Here is a 17,863-nt window from a genome sequence, read left to right on the forward strand (position 1 = left end):
CTATTAGAATATTATTATCATTATTATTACTATTGATGGTGCAACATGTCAGATACATTTAATGATGTAACTGTTTGGTGTTTTAATGTTCTGTATAACAAAGCATTTTATTTTATCTGCTCATCACAAGAGTTTAAATCTCCATCTGCAAAGTGACTAAAGGGAACCGGTGAATAAAGTGCAGTAAAAAATATAATATTAAAAATGTAAAAAGTAGAGAAGCAGCAGGATAAAGTTAAAATACTCAGGTGAAGTAACAGAGTTGCCTCTTGTCTCTGATCCTGTTTGTGATGTTCATGGACAGGATCTGGAGGCTCAGCCAGGGGGAGGAAGGGGTCTGGTCTGGGGACCTCAGAATTGCGTCTGCTGTTTGCAGATGATGTGGTTCTGTTGGCTTCATCACACCGTGACCTCCAGCATGACCTTGGGCGGTTTGGGTGTGGAGTGGTCAGGATGATCTTTATCATGAGTGAGGGTAAATGGAGCGTGAGACAAACGGGAGATTTGGTGCAGTGTATGAAGAACAGCATTACATCACTAGGGGGACATAAAGGATTGTACGTAGACTTCTATTTAATTATTTTAGACTAATAAGAATAATAGAAGGAATGTTTGTTTTTTGTTTGTTGGTTGGTTTTTGCTGGTTTCTTAATCTCCTGCTCTATACTTCGGTCCACTAGGTGGCGGTAATGTACCTGAGAGCTGTTCTGCTAACCGCCATTAAACATCAGCAGAAGAAGAATGAAGGAACAGACCTTGTGATCAATATTTACGGAAGTGTTGCCTCGTCCTGACCTGAAGTCATTTCTCTGTCTCAGTCGTTTTGTGTCGTTTAATGTAATTGTTTTTAAATATAACTCGGTGTCACTCGTCACAGGGGCAGATGTTGCTTCAACTCTGACTGAGCTTCACAGTAACGTGTGCTAACGTGTTAGCTAACAAACTGTAACAGGAACAGCTGACGTTAGCTAACGTTAACGTTAGCATGTTACCGCAGAGCCAGCGATAACTGCCCTTCAGTTACTCTGCTGCGGTTCGTGGTCTTGTCGTTGTCGGCCCGGGTGTGTGGAGGTCGTTTAGAGTCGTTTTGATTCATCCGGTATTTATTCTGCTCCCGTTTCTGTAACCGTTAACGGAAGCTAACCGTTAGCCTGTTAGCCAAACGTTAGCACGATGGGAGCCGAACAGAGCGGAGACTCGGAGCACAAACACTCGGACTACAGCTCATCAGGTAAAATCACCTCTCTGATTAATCTGGTTTATTATTCAGTCATGTTATCGGTTTCTGTTGAAGGTGGAGTTTGATATAAGCTAATATTAAACACTGCTCAGTCACTGACACTGATTTACAGTCAGTTTATTCATGTGAAGTGCTGTGAGTGTTTATTAGTGTTCCTATTTAATGCTTCACACTTTACTTCACTGCTCCTCAGTTGTTTTTACTACTGTTTGTGGTCAGTGTGATCTTTCTTTCTCTGTCTACATTATAAAATTACTTCTCTTACTGCAACAGGGACATGAGTGTCAAAAAGGCGAGAGGTCATGTATAGTAACTGCTGCCTGCTTACATTAATATTAACCTATTTCATTTCAGTGGTGCCCTCCCCGGCAAAGCAGAAAGCAAAGATGGATGATATCGTGGTCGTGGCTCCGGGGACACAGTCAATGAGAAATATCCACAACGACCCAGACGTCATCAAACTCCAGGAGATACCCACATTTCAGCCGCTGTTAAAAGGTAACTTCTGAAGTCTTCCAGCTGCTGACAGGGACCTTAGTGTCATCTGTAAGGCAGACAGCTCAGCAGGTACACCTCCATACATCTAAAGCAGCCTAATACTATTTACTGCTCACACACTGCAGACATCTCTGGTAGATATTGTGTGAATTTATGAAGCCACAGAAATATGTTTTCATAAATTAAAAAACCTCCCTCGGGGCACGAGATACAGTAAGTACCATTTCAGTTCTAGACAGAGCGCACACATCTATAAAACTTTATCAGGATCTAGATTAAAAACAAACTGAAAGTAGAAACCTGACAACAGATCTGCACACCACACTGATAGCTTTTAATCACTCTGTGAAATCAATTGATATGTTCTCCTAATAACATCCGGTGGCACTCACACCAGTCATCATGAAGTGCTTTGTTACCAGCCTCCCGCCCACATTTAGCTCACTTTGTATCTTCAGAGGATGCCATAGTCACAGCTCTGCACATGGCACTAACCCAGCTGGAACATCAGGGAGCTATGTGAGACTTAGGCTCTGCCTTTAACACATTCATCCCAAGCAGACTGGTCACTGAACTACAGGACTGTCACATACTGTTACTGGATCAGAGACTTTCTGTCGAGCGCTCTCAGAGAGTGAGTCAGTTCCCTCAGTCTCAGCACCAGCTCCCCACAGCGATTAGTGCTGAGCCCTCGACTCTACACTCCCTGCACCAATGACTGAGCCCCCATACACCTGAGATATGCCATCATCAAGTTCGTGGATGATACAACTGTGGGGGATGAGACTGTATACAGGGACGAGGTCCAGAGGCTGTCAGTGTGGTGGCCCGAGCACCTCTAGAACCAAAGAGCTGATGATCGACTACAGAAAGAAAAAAAATCTGATCCACATCAACAGAGACTGCGTGGAGAGGCTCTCAGACGTCATGTTCCTGGGCGTACACAGGGATGACAACTCGTCATGGAATACAGATACCACCATGCTCACAAATAAGGCACAGCAGCATCTTCATTTCCTGATGATCCTCAGAAAGAACAACCAGGCTGAGTAACTGTGGGTTCCTTTTATCACTGCTCCATCAACAGCATGCTGAGTCACTATTTCTCTGCGTGGTTCGTCAGTTGCTCCACAGCCCACAGAAAAACACTCGAGAGGGTTATTTCCAAAGTCCAGAAGATCATCAGCTGCCCTCTCTCCTCCTTTGAGGACATTTACAGAACTCACTGCGTCGGAAGAGCATGCAGCTTTCTCAAGGGCTCATCCCACCCTAGCAGGGTTAGAAATCAGCAGCAGCCACCAGCTAAATGCTGCTGAAATATACAAGTGGCTGTTAGATTGTCTTCACTCACCAGACAAAATAACAAGTCATCCTTGTTAGGGGCTGCGGGGAAGCTGGCGCCTATCACAGCAGTCATTGGGCGAGAGGCGGGGTTCACCCTGGACAGGTCACCAGACTATCACAGGACTGACACATAGAGGCAGACAACCATTCACACTCACATTCACACCTACGGACAATTTAGAGTCACCAATTAACCCGCATGTCTTTGGACTGTGGGAGGAAGCTGGAGTACCTGGAGGAAACCCACGCTGACACGGGGAGAACATGTCGGAGCACTTGGAGGAAACCCACGCTGACACGGGGAGAACATTTCAGAGCACCTGGAGGAAACCCACGCTGACACGGGGAGAACTTGTCGGAGCACCTGGAGGAAACCCACGCTGACACGGGGAGAACATGTCAGAGCACCTGGAGGAAACCCACACTGACACAGGGAGAACACTTCAGAGCACCTGGAGGAAACCCACACTGACACAGGGAGAACATGTGGGAGCACCTGGAGGAAACCCACGCTGACACGGGGGGGAACATTTCAGAGCACCTGGAGGAAACCCACACTGACACAGGGAGAACACTTCAGAGCACCTGGAGGAAACCCACACTGACACAGGGAGAACATGTCGGAGCACCTGGAGGAAACCCACGCTGACACGGGGAGAACATTTCAGAGCACCTGAAGGAAACCCACGCTGACACGGGGAGAACTTGTCGGAGCACCTGGAGGAAACCCACGCTGACACGGGGAGAACATGTCGGAGCACCTGGAGGAAACCCACGCTGACACAGGGAGAACATGTCGGAGCACCTGGAGGAAACCCACGCTGACACAGGGAGAACATGTCGGAGCACCTGGAGGAAACCCACATTGACACAGGGAGAACATGTCGGAGCACCTGGAGGAAACCCTCGCTGACACAGGGAGAACATATAAACTTCACACAGAAGGGGTCTTGCTTTGAGGCCACAATGCTAACCACTGCATCACTGTGCCACCCTATCTGTTTATTAAATATAATTTCATTGTTGTGATCTCTGTAACAAGTGAGATGAGTGAGATCTAAATGTTGCTACTTTGAATTTATTTATAGAGAGTTATCAGTCCAGATTTTTTTATCTGACTTGAATCATTTCAGTTTTTATGTGAAGTTACTGAGAGTTTTATATAATTTTCATCACCTCCCCTTCAGTCCATTTTCAGATTCTGTGTGGTGAAGCTAATTGTCGCTGCAGCCCATTAGCGCTGTTAGAAGGTGTATAATGAGCCAACTTTCCTGTGTAGGCGCCCTCCTGACACACCAGAGGGGTAATTCTGTCAGATCCTGAGCATAGCTAATTACAATAATTACCAAGTGTTACGCTGTTGTCGAGTGTTACTTTGTTCCAACATGTCCGTTTGCTTTTCGCTCTCTGCAGGAGTGCTGAGTGGCCAGACGTCACCCAGCAGTGTGTGTCTAGAGAGGCTGGACGCCGCCCAGGTTCTGCAGCTCTGCATTCGCTACCAGGACCACCTCCACCAGTGTGCCGAGGCCGTGGCCTTCGACCAGAACGCACTGGTCAAGAGGATCAAAGAGGTAAAAAACTATAACATGAAATGTTTAACAACAACAGCCATTCTAACTGCTGTGTTTCCTGTTGAATGTAGAGGGTGTCTGAAAATATTTTATTTTAAGTTGTAGAGAAATTATTTCCTGATCAATAGAAAATCAACAGTCTTGATGATCAGTTGATCATTCGGGTCGTTTATGAAGTAAAATTCACACCATTACGCTCAGCAACCATTTACATAGTTTTGAGCTGTTGTATTATTTAAAAGAGCAAAGACAAGTTTGACAATTGACTTATTGTTTTAGCTGTTTCTCCTCACTAATGGTGCTGCTGTGGGAATTATTGTGGGTCATCTTTAGACGCTCATGAAGCTCAGAGACTATATATTTTTTAAAGATTATTTTTTGGTATTTAATAGACAAGAAAGTCTGGCATGAAATGGGGAGGGAGAGAGGGGGGATGACAAGCAGCGAAGACCGGAGTTGGAAATGAACCTACGGCTGCTGTGGCAAGGACAGAGCCTTACATGGGGCATCCGCTCTACCAGGTGAGCTAGTGGGCGCCCCGAAGTGCAGAGAGTTGACATACAGACAGCAGTTTGTCCATGTTTTCCTGAGCAGATAGGGAGTCAGGAACCGAGTTGGAATTACCGACTTTCGTCTTACATTTGAAAGCAGCATCTGAGCTCTCTCTGCTCCCTTTAGCTCTGGCTAGTTGACATAAAACAAACTACTTCCGGTCTGCCAGCGAGGGAGAGTCACCTCAGACACCACAGCTCCAGTTACTGTGACATGCAGAGATTTATCCCTGAAGACGATCAGCTTCATCAACATTGTACAAACTCTTTTGGCAGTGACTTGACTGTAACAGATGTAGGTTTACATAACAGTCCCGCCCTCCAGCCTCTTATTCTTTATATCTAAATTTGGGTGATGTCACTGAGAGACGCTCACACTGTATATTTCTGTATTATTTAAATCATATTCATGTCTGAGTTGTGTTAGGATGATTCATGGTGTCATCAGAAGTCAGAGACACTCTCTCTTCTCTCTCCCGACTTCTTCCTTCCAGATGGACTTGTCGGTGGAAACTTTGTTCAGCATCATGCAGGAGCGCCAGAAACGCTACGCCAAGTATGCTGAGCAGATCCAGAAGGTCAACGAGATGTCCATGATCCTGAGACGCATCCAGATGGGTATCGACCAGACGGTGCCGCTGATGGAGCGCCTCAACAACATGCTGCCTGAGAGCGAGCGCCTGGAGCCTTTCAGCATGAGGCCCGACGGCGACTCTGTCACCAAGTAGCCTCCTGAAAGCCGACGCAGCTGCTCCTCACCTGAGTCTCCACCCAGACCTGCGGCCAGGAGGAAGTGCAGGTCTGTCCAGCTGTAGGGATTACACATTAAGGTTTTTGTTTCACAGTAGAGCTGAGGTGTAAATGTGTCAGACTGATCTGTGACAGCTCTCTACGTCAAGTCTTTCTATTCTCTCTGCTGAGCACATGTCAGCAACATCATGTTTGCTGTCACATCTTAAACTCGAACATGAATTTAACCTTCTGCTCCTGGCTGCTTAGAGAAACTGCAGAGGGCCTCTGCAGGGAATCAAACCAGCAACCCTCCATTCACAGGCTTTCCTCACTAATCTAAAGGCAGGGGGGGAACAAACACTTCTGAGTCAGAGTGAACTCGAAATGCTCAAAAACTTTTCCTGTAGATGTGTTGCAGGTTTTAGAGACTCAGATGGGACTGAGTGGCAAAAAAAAAATCTCGAACTTCCTGTGGGCTGATTCTGGATATTGAACTTCACTTTACAAGTATTTGTCGCCTGTGATCCTGATGTTCATCTCGCTCCGACGCCACGTGCCTCACCAACTGTGTGGAGATCCCTTCATGAACTTCCTGTGTGCAGATTGACTGCTTTTAGTTTTCTGAACAATATGATGCATCATTGTAGAATATTATGAAGCAGAGACTCACAGAGAACCAAGACGGATTACTGCTGTTGGATACATTGGGAGTAACATTGGGAGTAAACTGGGAAACCTCGTCTTGGACAGAAGATATTTAATATTGTCATAAACTGATGAGAAAACTTTAATTTATTTGGATACTCTTGTTATTTTCATGTGAAACCATGAAGAACATGACACAGAGGAGCAACCATAGACCCTGACACTTTAGATTCAGATCAGTACAGAAGACGGACGCAGAGGAGGACAAAATCATTTTAGCAAGTTGCCACACCTGTTCAAGCTTCAGCATTATCTCTGTATGTTTTTAAGCTTTGTCATCACACGCCAAAGATTCACACATCCTCACAGCTGGTTAACAACATGTAGCACTTTAACAACAATCGGTCATGTCTTTGGTCTCTGAGAAGAGTGATCATGTTAACGTCTCTGCTTCATCTGTTGAATATCTGTTTCTGTGTCTCATGTTGTGCTCGTCAGGTTTAAAGGGTCAGTTCACCCAAATTATTAGGAAATAATCTCTCTTACCTGTGAAGGTTTCAGTCTGTGCACATGGTTTTAGTTTCATTTCTTCAGGTTTTCTGCCACCACAGCTCAGTGAGAGGTGACTCAAGTTTATTACACAGCAATAAAGAATTACATGAATCAACAGCAGCATCTTTGGAGAAAAGGTTCGTCTGTTACTGAGGATCATCCACAAAACAAGTGGTCAACGGTTTTAATATAGACTATTTGTCAAAGGTCCAGTGTGGAAGATAAAGGAGCAGAAATTATATATTATATTAATAACCAGTGACGGCTGAAACGCCGACAAAACATCTGTAGCTAGCTCAGAACATCAGATTTCAGCATTTCAGTATTATTTTAGAGCCTCATGTCTCCCAGAGAGCAAAACGTTACAGCAATCTGTCTCAGTCTTCTGTTGATTATCTTTGAGAAGTGATCCCACTGATGACCAGTAGTGCGAACTTTAATATTTACAACTATTTGATTGAATCACCAGGTGGATCATGAGTTTACGTGACAAAGATCAAAACCAGGCGTCACAGCTCCGTTAGCTCTTGTTTGTAAAAATGTAGTTATGGTTTCTTCACCATGTTGTTGGTGCGTCCCACCACAAACCAGCTTTTAGGTATTTTTGTGTTGTTTGCCAGCAGATGTAAATGTCAGGAAGGAAACAGTCATTCAGTACAGAGTCAGTGGAGAGCGGGACTGAAATACGTTCTGTCTCTGTTCCCACCAATCAGCCAAAAAGCCACTGGAATATAAAGCAGAGTAGAATCACCTCTTCTTCAGTAACTTACCCATCTTCCTACCAGTACACCACCTCATCCACCACCACTACACACTACTGTTTGGTGGCAGCAGAAATCTCAACACCTGTTGAAATAAAATCAAACCTGTGGTACAAAAACATGGGTGAATACCTTAAACTGTAAGTGAGAATTTTTAGTTTTTCTAATTTGTGTGAACAGACACTTAACGCACCTGATCCTGGGTCAGTCTGCAGTGTGGCAATAAAACATAAGACGCTTGAAATAAGGAGATAAATGGTGTTGTTATTGCAGCAGTGTGTCAGTGTGGGTCTGTGTTAATCCACAGGATGGTGCCAGAGGAAACGCAACGCAGTCTGAGGCGTCTTCACACAATGTGAGCGTGAAACTCTTTAACAGAGCTGTAGTGTCATGTTCTGATGTTTATCCCTTTTTCATTAACTATCCTAAACCCGTCCGTGCAGCTGACAGTCAGTAGCTTTCAGTGAACAGTCTGATTGTTAATAGTTTTGAGCGGCTCAGATTCTGTCTCGTCAGACTTTTATATTTCGGTGTTTCTTCGAGCTCAGAGAGACAGATCTTACTTTAGAGCTGCAACAAACTAATTTGATAATTCATTCTTTCATTTCTGTCATTTTTAATACACTGAACATCTGCTGATTCTGACCTCTGATATCTGATGATTTGCTGCTTTTCTTTGTCAGATATGATAAAAAATTATTAGTTTTAATCCTCCTACAGACAGTGAGACTTTATCAGTCTAAGTTTAGTGCAGCTACACTGTGCCACATGGATCTGATAAACTTGGTATGACATCAGGTTTGATGTCTGCAGATTGTACGATGACAGCGCCGACTGAATCACAGGCTACAACGTGCGATGTCGCAGCTTCATATACTGAGTGATGCTGCAGGGTTATTACCGCTCCAACATGGATGCTTCACACACAGTTTCAAGATTAGTCACCAATTCAGTGTCTCACCAAATGTCTCCCCTTCTGTTCCTGAGATATGATGTTAAAACATGATGATGTCACAGTCAAGCTGACCTTTGACCTTTAGACCTTCATTATTTTATCCTGTTAGACATTTGTGTCAAGTTTTGTTAACGCTTGTTAAGTTTAATTAACCTTAGAGATGGGCATTTTAAGTAACTTCCATATTCGAGTATTCACATTAAATAAATACCACCAACTGGTGGGTCGCGGTCCAAAAGTGCATCACAGGTCCATTTTGAAAGGATCGCAAGTGACTCACCATCGTGTTAAGTTTATTTTGAAGTACAGTAAATTTCCGGCACAGAGCTTTTATTTCAAAGTGGTTTGCTGCTGTAAAGTGAGTGAATAACAGACAGCTACTGAACAGAGAGGAGTTAAAATCCAGATTATAAAATAAAATAAATAAATACATTTTATCTATATAACCCTTTTCATGGTACTCAGAGACACTTTACATTATTTAAAAAGATCATAAAATAAAACACAGTAAAATACACACGTAAAGGTTGTTTTGAAAAGAAGAGTTTTGATAAGTGGTTTGAATGAAGACAGGTCACCCTGCGTATCTGTGTCTGTAACTGCGCGACAGAAGCCGTGACGCTGGGCATGTTTCCTCGGGGATTACAACATGTATGTTTCAGGCTCGGCGACCAGATGACAATGAGGCGTTAAGGCCTCACAGCTGATGGCGAGCGGCTCGTTGTCTGTGGAGGCAGCGGTGGATGGTGTTTTCTTCCCATGAGCCACTGCAGCCTGATTAGGATGGCTGTGTACATTGTTGAATTTTTCATCAGTGTATAAACACACTGAACTCAATTACACCTACAAAAGGAGCATCCTGCAGCCGCCTCGCTCTGAGGCACAGAATTAGCAGGTTGGTTGACATCAGGGACACGAGACAGAAACAAGTTTCCTCTGAATTTAAAGCAGGACTCCTTTGATTCCTTATCACCTTTCATGTGTAAATTAAAAGTGCTGAAAAATGTCTTAAATGGCCTCGGGGGTATTGTTTGAACACGGGGACAGAAATGGAAATAGTCATTGCATTCAGTGGCAAGGAGGTGTAAAAGTTCCGAGTCTTTGTAATGAAGAACAGCCTCGTGACGCTCAGAGCTGGATATTAACGCCACCAGATGATACAATACGATCTGCCACCAGGAAATTCATTCTCTGAAATGAAAGAGAAATCCAATTTCCCCTGTATACGTTTCATTTGAATATAAATCAAAGGCTGCTTTGCTCTGTGTCTCCTTCCTGTTTGGCCCACTCGGAACTGGAGACATGAAAGTGAGTCTGGGCTCCTTATCGCCGCCATCTCTCAGGACGAGACACAAACCTCCGCCACATGTTTTTACTGTGATCAGAGACGACACGTCACTGAAATCTGAAACAAATACAAGATAATAATACGAGATAAATCAGATTCCGATCTGAGGTCGTCTGTAAGAGATATTAATTCACAGTATGGATTTTAAGTTACTTCGATCTTTAGCTGAAACAATCGATTGGTTGATGAACCAGCATCTGTTTGGATAATCAATTAATCGTAAGTCATTTGTCAAGCAACATTATTAAATATTCTGGTTCCAGCTTCTTGTCTGTGAGGATTTCTTTCGAGATGCTGCACTGTAGTGTGAGCAGGGATTGCCTCCACACGGCTCTCACCTCTGACATCACTAACAAACATGGAGGTCGCTGATTTACACAACAGATAATAGTTTGCTGGGTTATAGATTAGGGTCTAAATCACTACTTTCATTATGACAGAATATTATATTGATTCTTCAGACAAGGATGTGATATTTGCTGATCAATAAAATCTGCCACGATACGATGTGGATGCGATGTGATTCAGGGTCCTGCGATCGTTATGAGGCGATATTATCTGATCATTCAACACAGTCTGTCACAGAAGAAGCTGCTGCAGCTTTATTTGTTACTTTGGGCCATAAAAGATAATCATAACCAAACATGGTTGAAACAGCAGCTGATGTTTCTGTAGAGAGAAGTTAGCGGAGTGAGACGCCGCTCAGGCAGGTACGACATGTTTTATCTCATTACAGCATTGTTTACGTACGACGTGTTCTGTCTGCTGACCAGAATTTGATGATATTGGATTGTTGATAACTGAAACGATAGATCAATGGATCGTTACACCCCTATTGTCATATTCACTTAATTAACACCCTTTAAAGTAAGTGTTCATATACAGAACATCACTGTCTTCCTGCTCAAAAGTAGATTCAAAAACTCAATTTTCAAACTTTTCCTTTAAACATTTCACTGTATTCTCTCTGAACATGAGTCCCTCTCCCTCCTGAGCGTCATTCCCAGGGTGGCTGTGAATACTGTACCAGTGAGGAGCCTGAGGAGAGGCGGGAGGCGTCCCTCGGATGATTGCCTATATCGACTGTATTGACATTCATCCTGTAAAATTACCCGGCGCCGCTTTTTTATTTGACACCCAGTCACCTCGGGTGATAGATACCCTGTGGAGCCTCCCTCCTGAGCTGCAGCCAAACATCATCACTCTTACTGCAGACATGAGTTCTACCTCAGACCTGATCTATCAGGGGATGTCTAATAAAGCACTTTGTTGCTACGATGCACAGTCGTGCTCTCAAGGACAGCGAGTGGCTACAGCAGAGCAGGACTGACGTGTCCTTCCACTGAAATACAACAGCTCTCATGGCGTTAAGGAGGGCAACAGTATATCAGCCGCCTGCCTGTAGGAACATCTGGAATAAACACATTTAGCTGGATGCTGTTTGCTCTCTACATCACATATGCACGAGGTAATGAGGAATATTTCAGATGCAGGCTCTCGCCAGCTGCGGCCGCGCTCAGCTGTTTGAATCCAAGCAGTTCTTGCTTGAGGACACTTCAACACCTTTGCTGCTGAGGAGGTTGAAATATCTCTTATTGTTTAGTTTCCATGCTCTGGTTTATAAATCCACCATGTGCCGAACAAAATGTGCTCTTTTAAAAACAGGATAATTCAAAGAGAAAGAAAAACTGAAGGGAGCTCTTAATGGTCACAGTGCAACAGGAAGTCAGTTAAACTTCAGGGATCATTCCAGTGATTGTGAATCAGTTTCAGCTGCTTTGATGCAAATCAAAGTGACAACAGGAACAATGGAGAGACAAACAGGAAATGATTTTACATGTGGTGTCCACAGACAGTTGCTCTCTCCTTATCCTTCCTGACTGATTCTTCTCTAGTTTGGTCTTCTGCTAGTGTCCTTGTCACTACTGGCAGCATGAGGTGGGACCTGCAGCCCAGTCAGGTTGATACCAGATACCAGGAGACCAGGTGATACACCAGGAGAGCTGCACAGGGCCGTAGAAGGGCATCAACCCAGCAGCAGGACCAGTATCTGCTCCTTTGTGTGAGGAGGAACAGGAGGAGCACTGCCACAGCCCTACAACATGACCTCCAGCAGGCGACTGTTTCTGACCACACTGTCAGAAACAGACTCCATGAGGGTGGCATGAGGGCCCCACGTCCTCTAGTGGGACCTGTGCTCACAGCCCTGCACCGTGCAGCTCCATCATTCACCAGAGAACACCAGGACTGGCAGGTCCACCACTGGTGCCCCGTTCTCTCCACAGATGAGAGCAGGTTCACACTGAGCACATGTGACAGGCGTGAAAGAGTCTGGAGACGCCGTGGTGAACGTTATGCTGCCCTTAAGTTTTTTGAGCAGTGCGTATTTGAAAGGAGGTGGTGGACAACAAACATCTTCAACGAGGCAGACTGTTCTGTCAGCAGATCATAGTATTATCAAGTCGACTCCATCAGCACTGCTTCGGACTCCTGCTCTCTCCACATCAGTCCATCCTCAGACTCAGGAGTCTGTGTCGGAACATCCCTGTAACTTTCCACAACTATTTATCTGACATTCACACCCACGTCACAACATGATTGGTCAGCTGAGCAGGAGCAGAAAGTTTACTCGACTGTTTCTGGTATTTTTTCGTGTGAGTAATTCAGTAATTCCTTCTAGGAGAGACAGTCTGAAAAAGCAGGGCCTTGAATTAATTTCACCTGTCCCTACTACGACAGTGTCCTGTTCTTACCTCAGATTGGCGTCGCTGTCCTCGGGATTCTCCGAACTGTTTACATGGCTGTAATTCATTGTGTCTTTGTCCTCTTCTCTGGTGCTCATCTCTTAAATCTGAATCAGTGTCCTTAGTCTTTCTCTCGGTGGCTCCCTCTCGTCTCAGTGCTTTATTTTTTGCCTGCTGAGTGATGATTTAAAGTTTTGTAACATCGGCTGGTGAAAAGGCACGGCAACGTACAGTTTATAAATCAAGCAGCTTATTTCACTGTTAAGTTAAAACAACAGAAACTTCAGCTCAAATGAATGACATGGAGCCCACGTGGTTTGAGCCTTAGGTCTGACTCCAGAGGGAGGCCCCGGTGTCCCCATACTGGCCAGGTACTCTTTTCCTGAATGTGCTGTTTCATCAAGGTCTTCTCAAACCACTCTTTAGTCTGGCCCCTCCCCTGGGACCACTTTGCCTCAGGAGACCTGTTAGCCCCAGACAACACAGTTCCCAGGATCACGGGGACACACCAATCCCTCCACCACGTTAAAGTCAAAGATACATGCGTCTGGAATGAGTTTCCTCTGTAGGGTGTCTGGGCTCAGCCTTAGAGATAGGGGGAGGAGTCAGACATCTGGAGGGAGCTCGGAGTAGAGCCGCTGCTCCTTCATGTTGAGGTGGTTCAACATCTGATCAGGATCCTCCTGGTCCAGCTGGTAGGAGGCCCCGGGGCAGACCCAGAACACACTGGAGGGATTATAGATCTCATCTGGCCTGGGAACATCTCGGGGTCCTCCAGGAGGAGCTGGAAAGCGTTTCTGAGGAGAGGGACATCTGGTGGGCTTTGCTCAGCCTGCTGCCCCTGGGACCTGGCTTCAGATCAGTGGTTGAAAATCAGTGGATGGATCTTAATATCTGTTCTGAAGTCAATGGAAAGAGGTTAAAACTGCAGTGATGTAATCACGTCTCACTGACATTTAAAGTTTCTCGTTGATATTCTGACCTTCAATTTTTGCAGATTCACCAAATGAAGACTGAAATGGAGCTGAAAGAAAACTAGTGAATAGACTTATGAACACAGATTCTCTGTATTCAGTGAAACAGGAAGAGACGAAGTTACACTTTAGATATAAATATACTCAGTTACTCAGCATAAATACCAACCAGGTGCATCGGACCTGAAGCAGAGAGAGAACAGCAGAGTGTAAGCTTCCCTTTCAGACTGACATGTTTAGCTGTTTACCACACAGGTGTTTATGTAATGACAGGTACGCTGAAGTGCCTCCACAGATTCACGACGCTGTCATCATGAATTAGGGCAGACCTGTGTGGGCGGCAGAGTGGAAATCTAAAATGTTAGTTGCCATAACAGTGAAGCTTTTTGCCAGAACGCTTCAATAATGACACAAATAAACTGTTTAATTATATCGACGCCATAAAAACATGTTTACATCTAAATAAAACCGGAGGTGGTCGGGTTACTTGTCACTAGTTACCAGTTACAGGCCTGAGTGTGGCTCTTTTAACGACTGATTTAGCACATGAAACTCTCAGGCCTGTGTACAGCTGCAGTTGATCGGTCGAGTGTCAGAAAGTATAATTTATGTGCTCTTGAGCAGGGCACTTTGCCCCCACCTGCTCCGGCGAAGCTGCCAGCAGCACATAATCACTGTAGATGTGGGTACTGGCAAATGAATAATGTGTAACACGTCCTCCCCCACAGTTAACTTCCCCAGTCATTTGTGTAAATAAGAACATGTTCTGGATAAATAAAGATTTAACAGCAGTAATAAAAAGAAGAAATAAAGCCAGGATAAGGACGTTTTACACCACAGATAACGGTGAAATTGTTTGAGAACTTGCCTTTGATCAAACGAGGGACGGCGAGAGACTCAGATGGTGATTCAGTGCCACGGGGGCCACTGCCATGAAATGTGAGTGACAGCATCATGTGTCATCTGAGACAGCCTGTAGCCAAACAAACAGCAGCTCATTACAGCATCAGTTTGGATCGCCTGCTCTGAACACAAGAGAGGTGACATTGGCTCATAATGTGTGTGCAGGGGGGGGGGGGGGGGGCGGTGTGCTGCCATAAATTGTCTAATGTGTCTTTGCATCTCAGCGATCACCACGTCAAAATAAAGGTGCTTGAACTTTGGATGCACCGGCATCTGAGTATCAGAGAGGAGGAGCCGCAGCCAAGCAATCTGTTTGTTCAGAGATGTGATCCAGACGCACAAATAATCTCCAAGAAGCCGGAATTTACCACAACAGGCGCCGGCCATGATGCCAGCAAGTGAGGGGTCCAAAGTGGCTGCTTGAAATCATCGTGGAGGCAAAGCTGTGAGCTGTTTCTCCACTCGAGGACTGTAATCCATCAGTTTACCATTCGTCGTCCATTTTCAGACGTTTATCTGGGTCCAGGTCACGGAGGCAGCAGGCTGAGCCAAAACTGCTTATTTTAACGTGTATGGATCAAGTTTTGGCCTCAGATTAGTTTTCAGATTCATGCTCAGTCCATGAACAAAAACATGTTTGTCTTCACATGTCTTGGTTTGTGCAACTTTTGGTCCAGAACTCAAAGATCTTCCGTTTACAGTGATGTCGAACAGAAAAGCAGCAAATCTTCATATTTTAGATTCATGTTTGACATTTCTGCTCGATATGTGACTACAACATTAAATCAGCCATCAGAACTGATCCTGGTTTGATTTATATAAACTCTTAATCTACAGAGTTATTTGTAAAGACATGCTGTTTTACCCTGAGGTCTCTCCCTCTGGTGTTGTGGCTGTTTACAGTCCTGTAACGTTATCCCCACCACTCACAGTCAGCTCAGCAGCCAGTAGAAACTGACCTCTTAATACGGCATCATCTTAACAGGAAGAGGCATGTTTGTATTTTGGATGGTATTGAAAATCAAACCGTCAGGATTTGTAAAAACCCTTGTATCCTGTAATCCTGTAAAACCAGCCAGGCCTAGCTGCTGCATATGAACCCCTGAGCGTGCCTAACGTGCCTCTTCATGACTGAGCCACGCCATCTTTGACAACTCTGTTAGCAGTCTTCTAAACTAGCTTTATTCCTCAAACCCTCTCACCGTCACAGAAGCTGAGCCGTGTGCTCCTGTGGACGCCACGTTAGTTTGGTCCTGAAAGTCTTACAGTAACACGGAGGAACTGATTCACCAGCAGCTCCTCGTGTTCTGAGAGGTAAAATTACTTTTTGTCAGAGTCTGGTGGTTTTGAGGAGAGCAATGTAACAGCTTCATCTTCCGGAAAGAGCTGTCGATGGACGAGTATGTCACACAACCTCACCTCAATATCATTAGCTGCTTTCACACTGCTGCGAGGTCGCCGCCTTGACAACCACCAACCTGTGAAGGGGCTCCCCAAAAAGCAACGTGGTTTTTTTTGTGATGACAAGTGAAGCTGGCATGTAGCTGCAGACTGAAACAAGACAACAGAAGAGACTGAAATGACCAAAGATTTCTGCAGTTTGGACAATTTTTCATCTGAAGTTTGGTAGAAATGTTCATGGCCCACTTCTTCTTCTGGTCGTCCTCGTCAGTTGCTGGCTCTGCAACTCCAGGTCTTCAGACACCAACATGATCAGCTCCACCATCTTGTCTTCTTTCTGCTATCATGATGCTGCTATTTGATGAAGCCAGGCAGCAGCTGCCAGAAGTTCAACACAGTGAACTCAGCACAGCAGAACAAAATCTGTGTATGTCCACGAAGGCAGAAACACCTCATACCCCGACTGCCATGTTGGAAACTACTTCCCCTCTGCCGCCTCCCCTCATTGAAGTAACTGGAGGCAGTGAGTTACCACACGTCAGTGTGAAAGCAGCTCTAACTGGACGCTCTAACCCACGTCACTGCTTTTTGCTAACAGCTGTTTCCTTTTGGAAAACATGAAGAACACAGATGACTCGTCCTTTAACTTAAATGTGTTTCACATGTGCTTTTCCTGCTGTGACAGGTCAAGATGTCCGCCATAAAAAAGAGTTTATAATGTGTGAAGGATGACAAAACTCTGACCTCCAGACTCCGGGCTAAATGCTGCGTGAAGATGACGTGATGGTTCGATTGTATGTCGTCTCATGTCACTGTTGGAGAGCTGGCGTCAGATGTTGTGAAACTATTAGACAATTTGTTTGTGTGTGCTCAAAGTTTTTCTCCCAATGACCACTTTTTTTTTTTTTTAAAGACAAACTATTTCATCCATAATTCATCGAGGAGCGGGAGGAGGAAACCCGGTGAGACCGGAGCCACGTCCATCACGGCTCTGTTATATTTTACTGGCTCAGATGAGTGAGTCAGATGAGCCGCTGGGACTTCAGCTCGCTCTCAGTGTAAAACGCTCAGATACTTACTGTCGGACATTTTCACTCAGGTCCCCGAGCTTTCGTGTTTTGTTTCTCTGAGAACGACTGTCGCTTACAAATGTGGCTCTTTGTTTACAGCGTCTCTGTTTCTCATCTGATTTGTGCTTTAAATGAAAAATACATCAAATATTCATCATCATCATCATCATCATCAGTGTGATACAGGAGTAGGAGATGATCCTAATAAAACACAGTAGTTTTACAGCAGCTGTTTCAGGCAGAGGTGACATAATGGGCCATAATGTTTTACAGTGGATTCACTCAGAAATACTAAAATATCTCTTTGATGCAGGACAATAATGAAGCGTCTGGAACAATGAGCAGTGAGCACGCTGTTCAGTTAAGAGCGAACACGTGTGCTGCTTCTCTTCAAACAATAACAAGTAGGAGGAATTCATTATTCACTCTTATTCATATGCAAATTTTAAGTTATCCTCTACAACGCCCTCCTCTTCAGTCTCCACTTCGCCCGCTGCTCCAGCCTCGTCCGTGTGTGTGTGTGTATGTGCGCGCTCGAGTCGAGAAAAAACCCCATCATCACATCCTATATCAA

At 44.7% G+C, this 17,863-nt stretch overlaps 1 protein-coding gene across 1 annotated transcript; it reads left to right on the forward strand.

Annotated features, from left to right (window-relative positions):
- Positions 1-745: 745 nt before the first annotated feature.
- On the forward strand, positions 746-8,142 carry borcs5 (BLOC-1 related complex subunit 5). Its single transcript, XM_033636097.2, has 4 exons — positions 746-1,231; positions 1,595-1,738; positions 4,496-4,653; positions 5,699-8,142. The coding sequence occupies exons 1-4, from the start codon at positions 1,174-1,176 to the stop codon at positions 5,930-5,932; spliced, it is 594 nt and encodes a 197-aa protein (XP_033491988.1). The 5' UTR covers positions 746-1,173; the 3' UTR covers positions 5,933-8,142.
- The last annotated feature ends 9,721 nt before the right edge of the window (positions 8,143-17,863 follow it).

This window comes from Epinephelus lanceolatus, chromosome 5 (assembly GCF_041903045.1).
Source record: "Epinephelus lanceolatus isolate andai-2023 chromosome 5, ASM4190304v1, whole genome shotgun sequence".
Lineage (NCBI taxonomy): Eukaryota > Metazoa > Chordata > Actinopteri > Perciformes > Serranidae > Epinephelus > Epinephelus lanceolatus.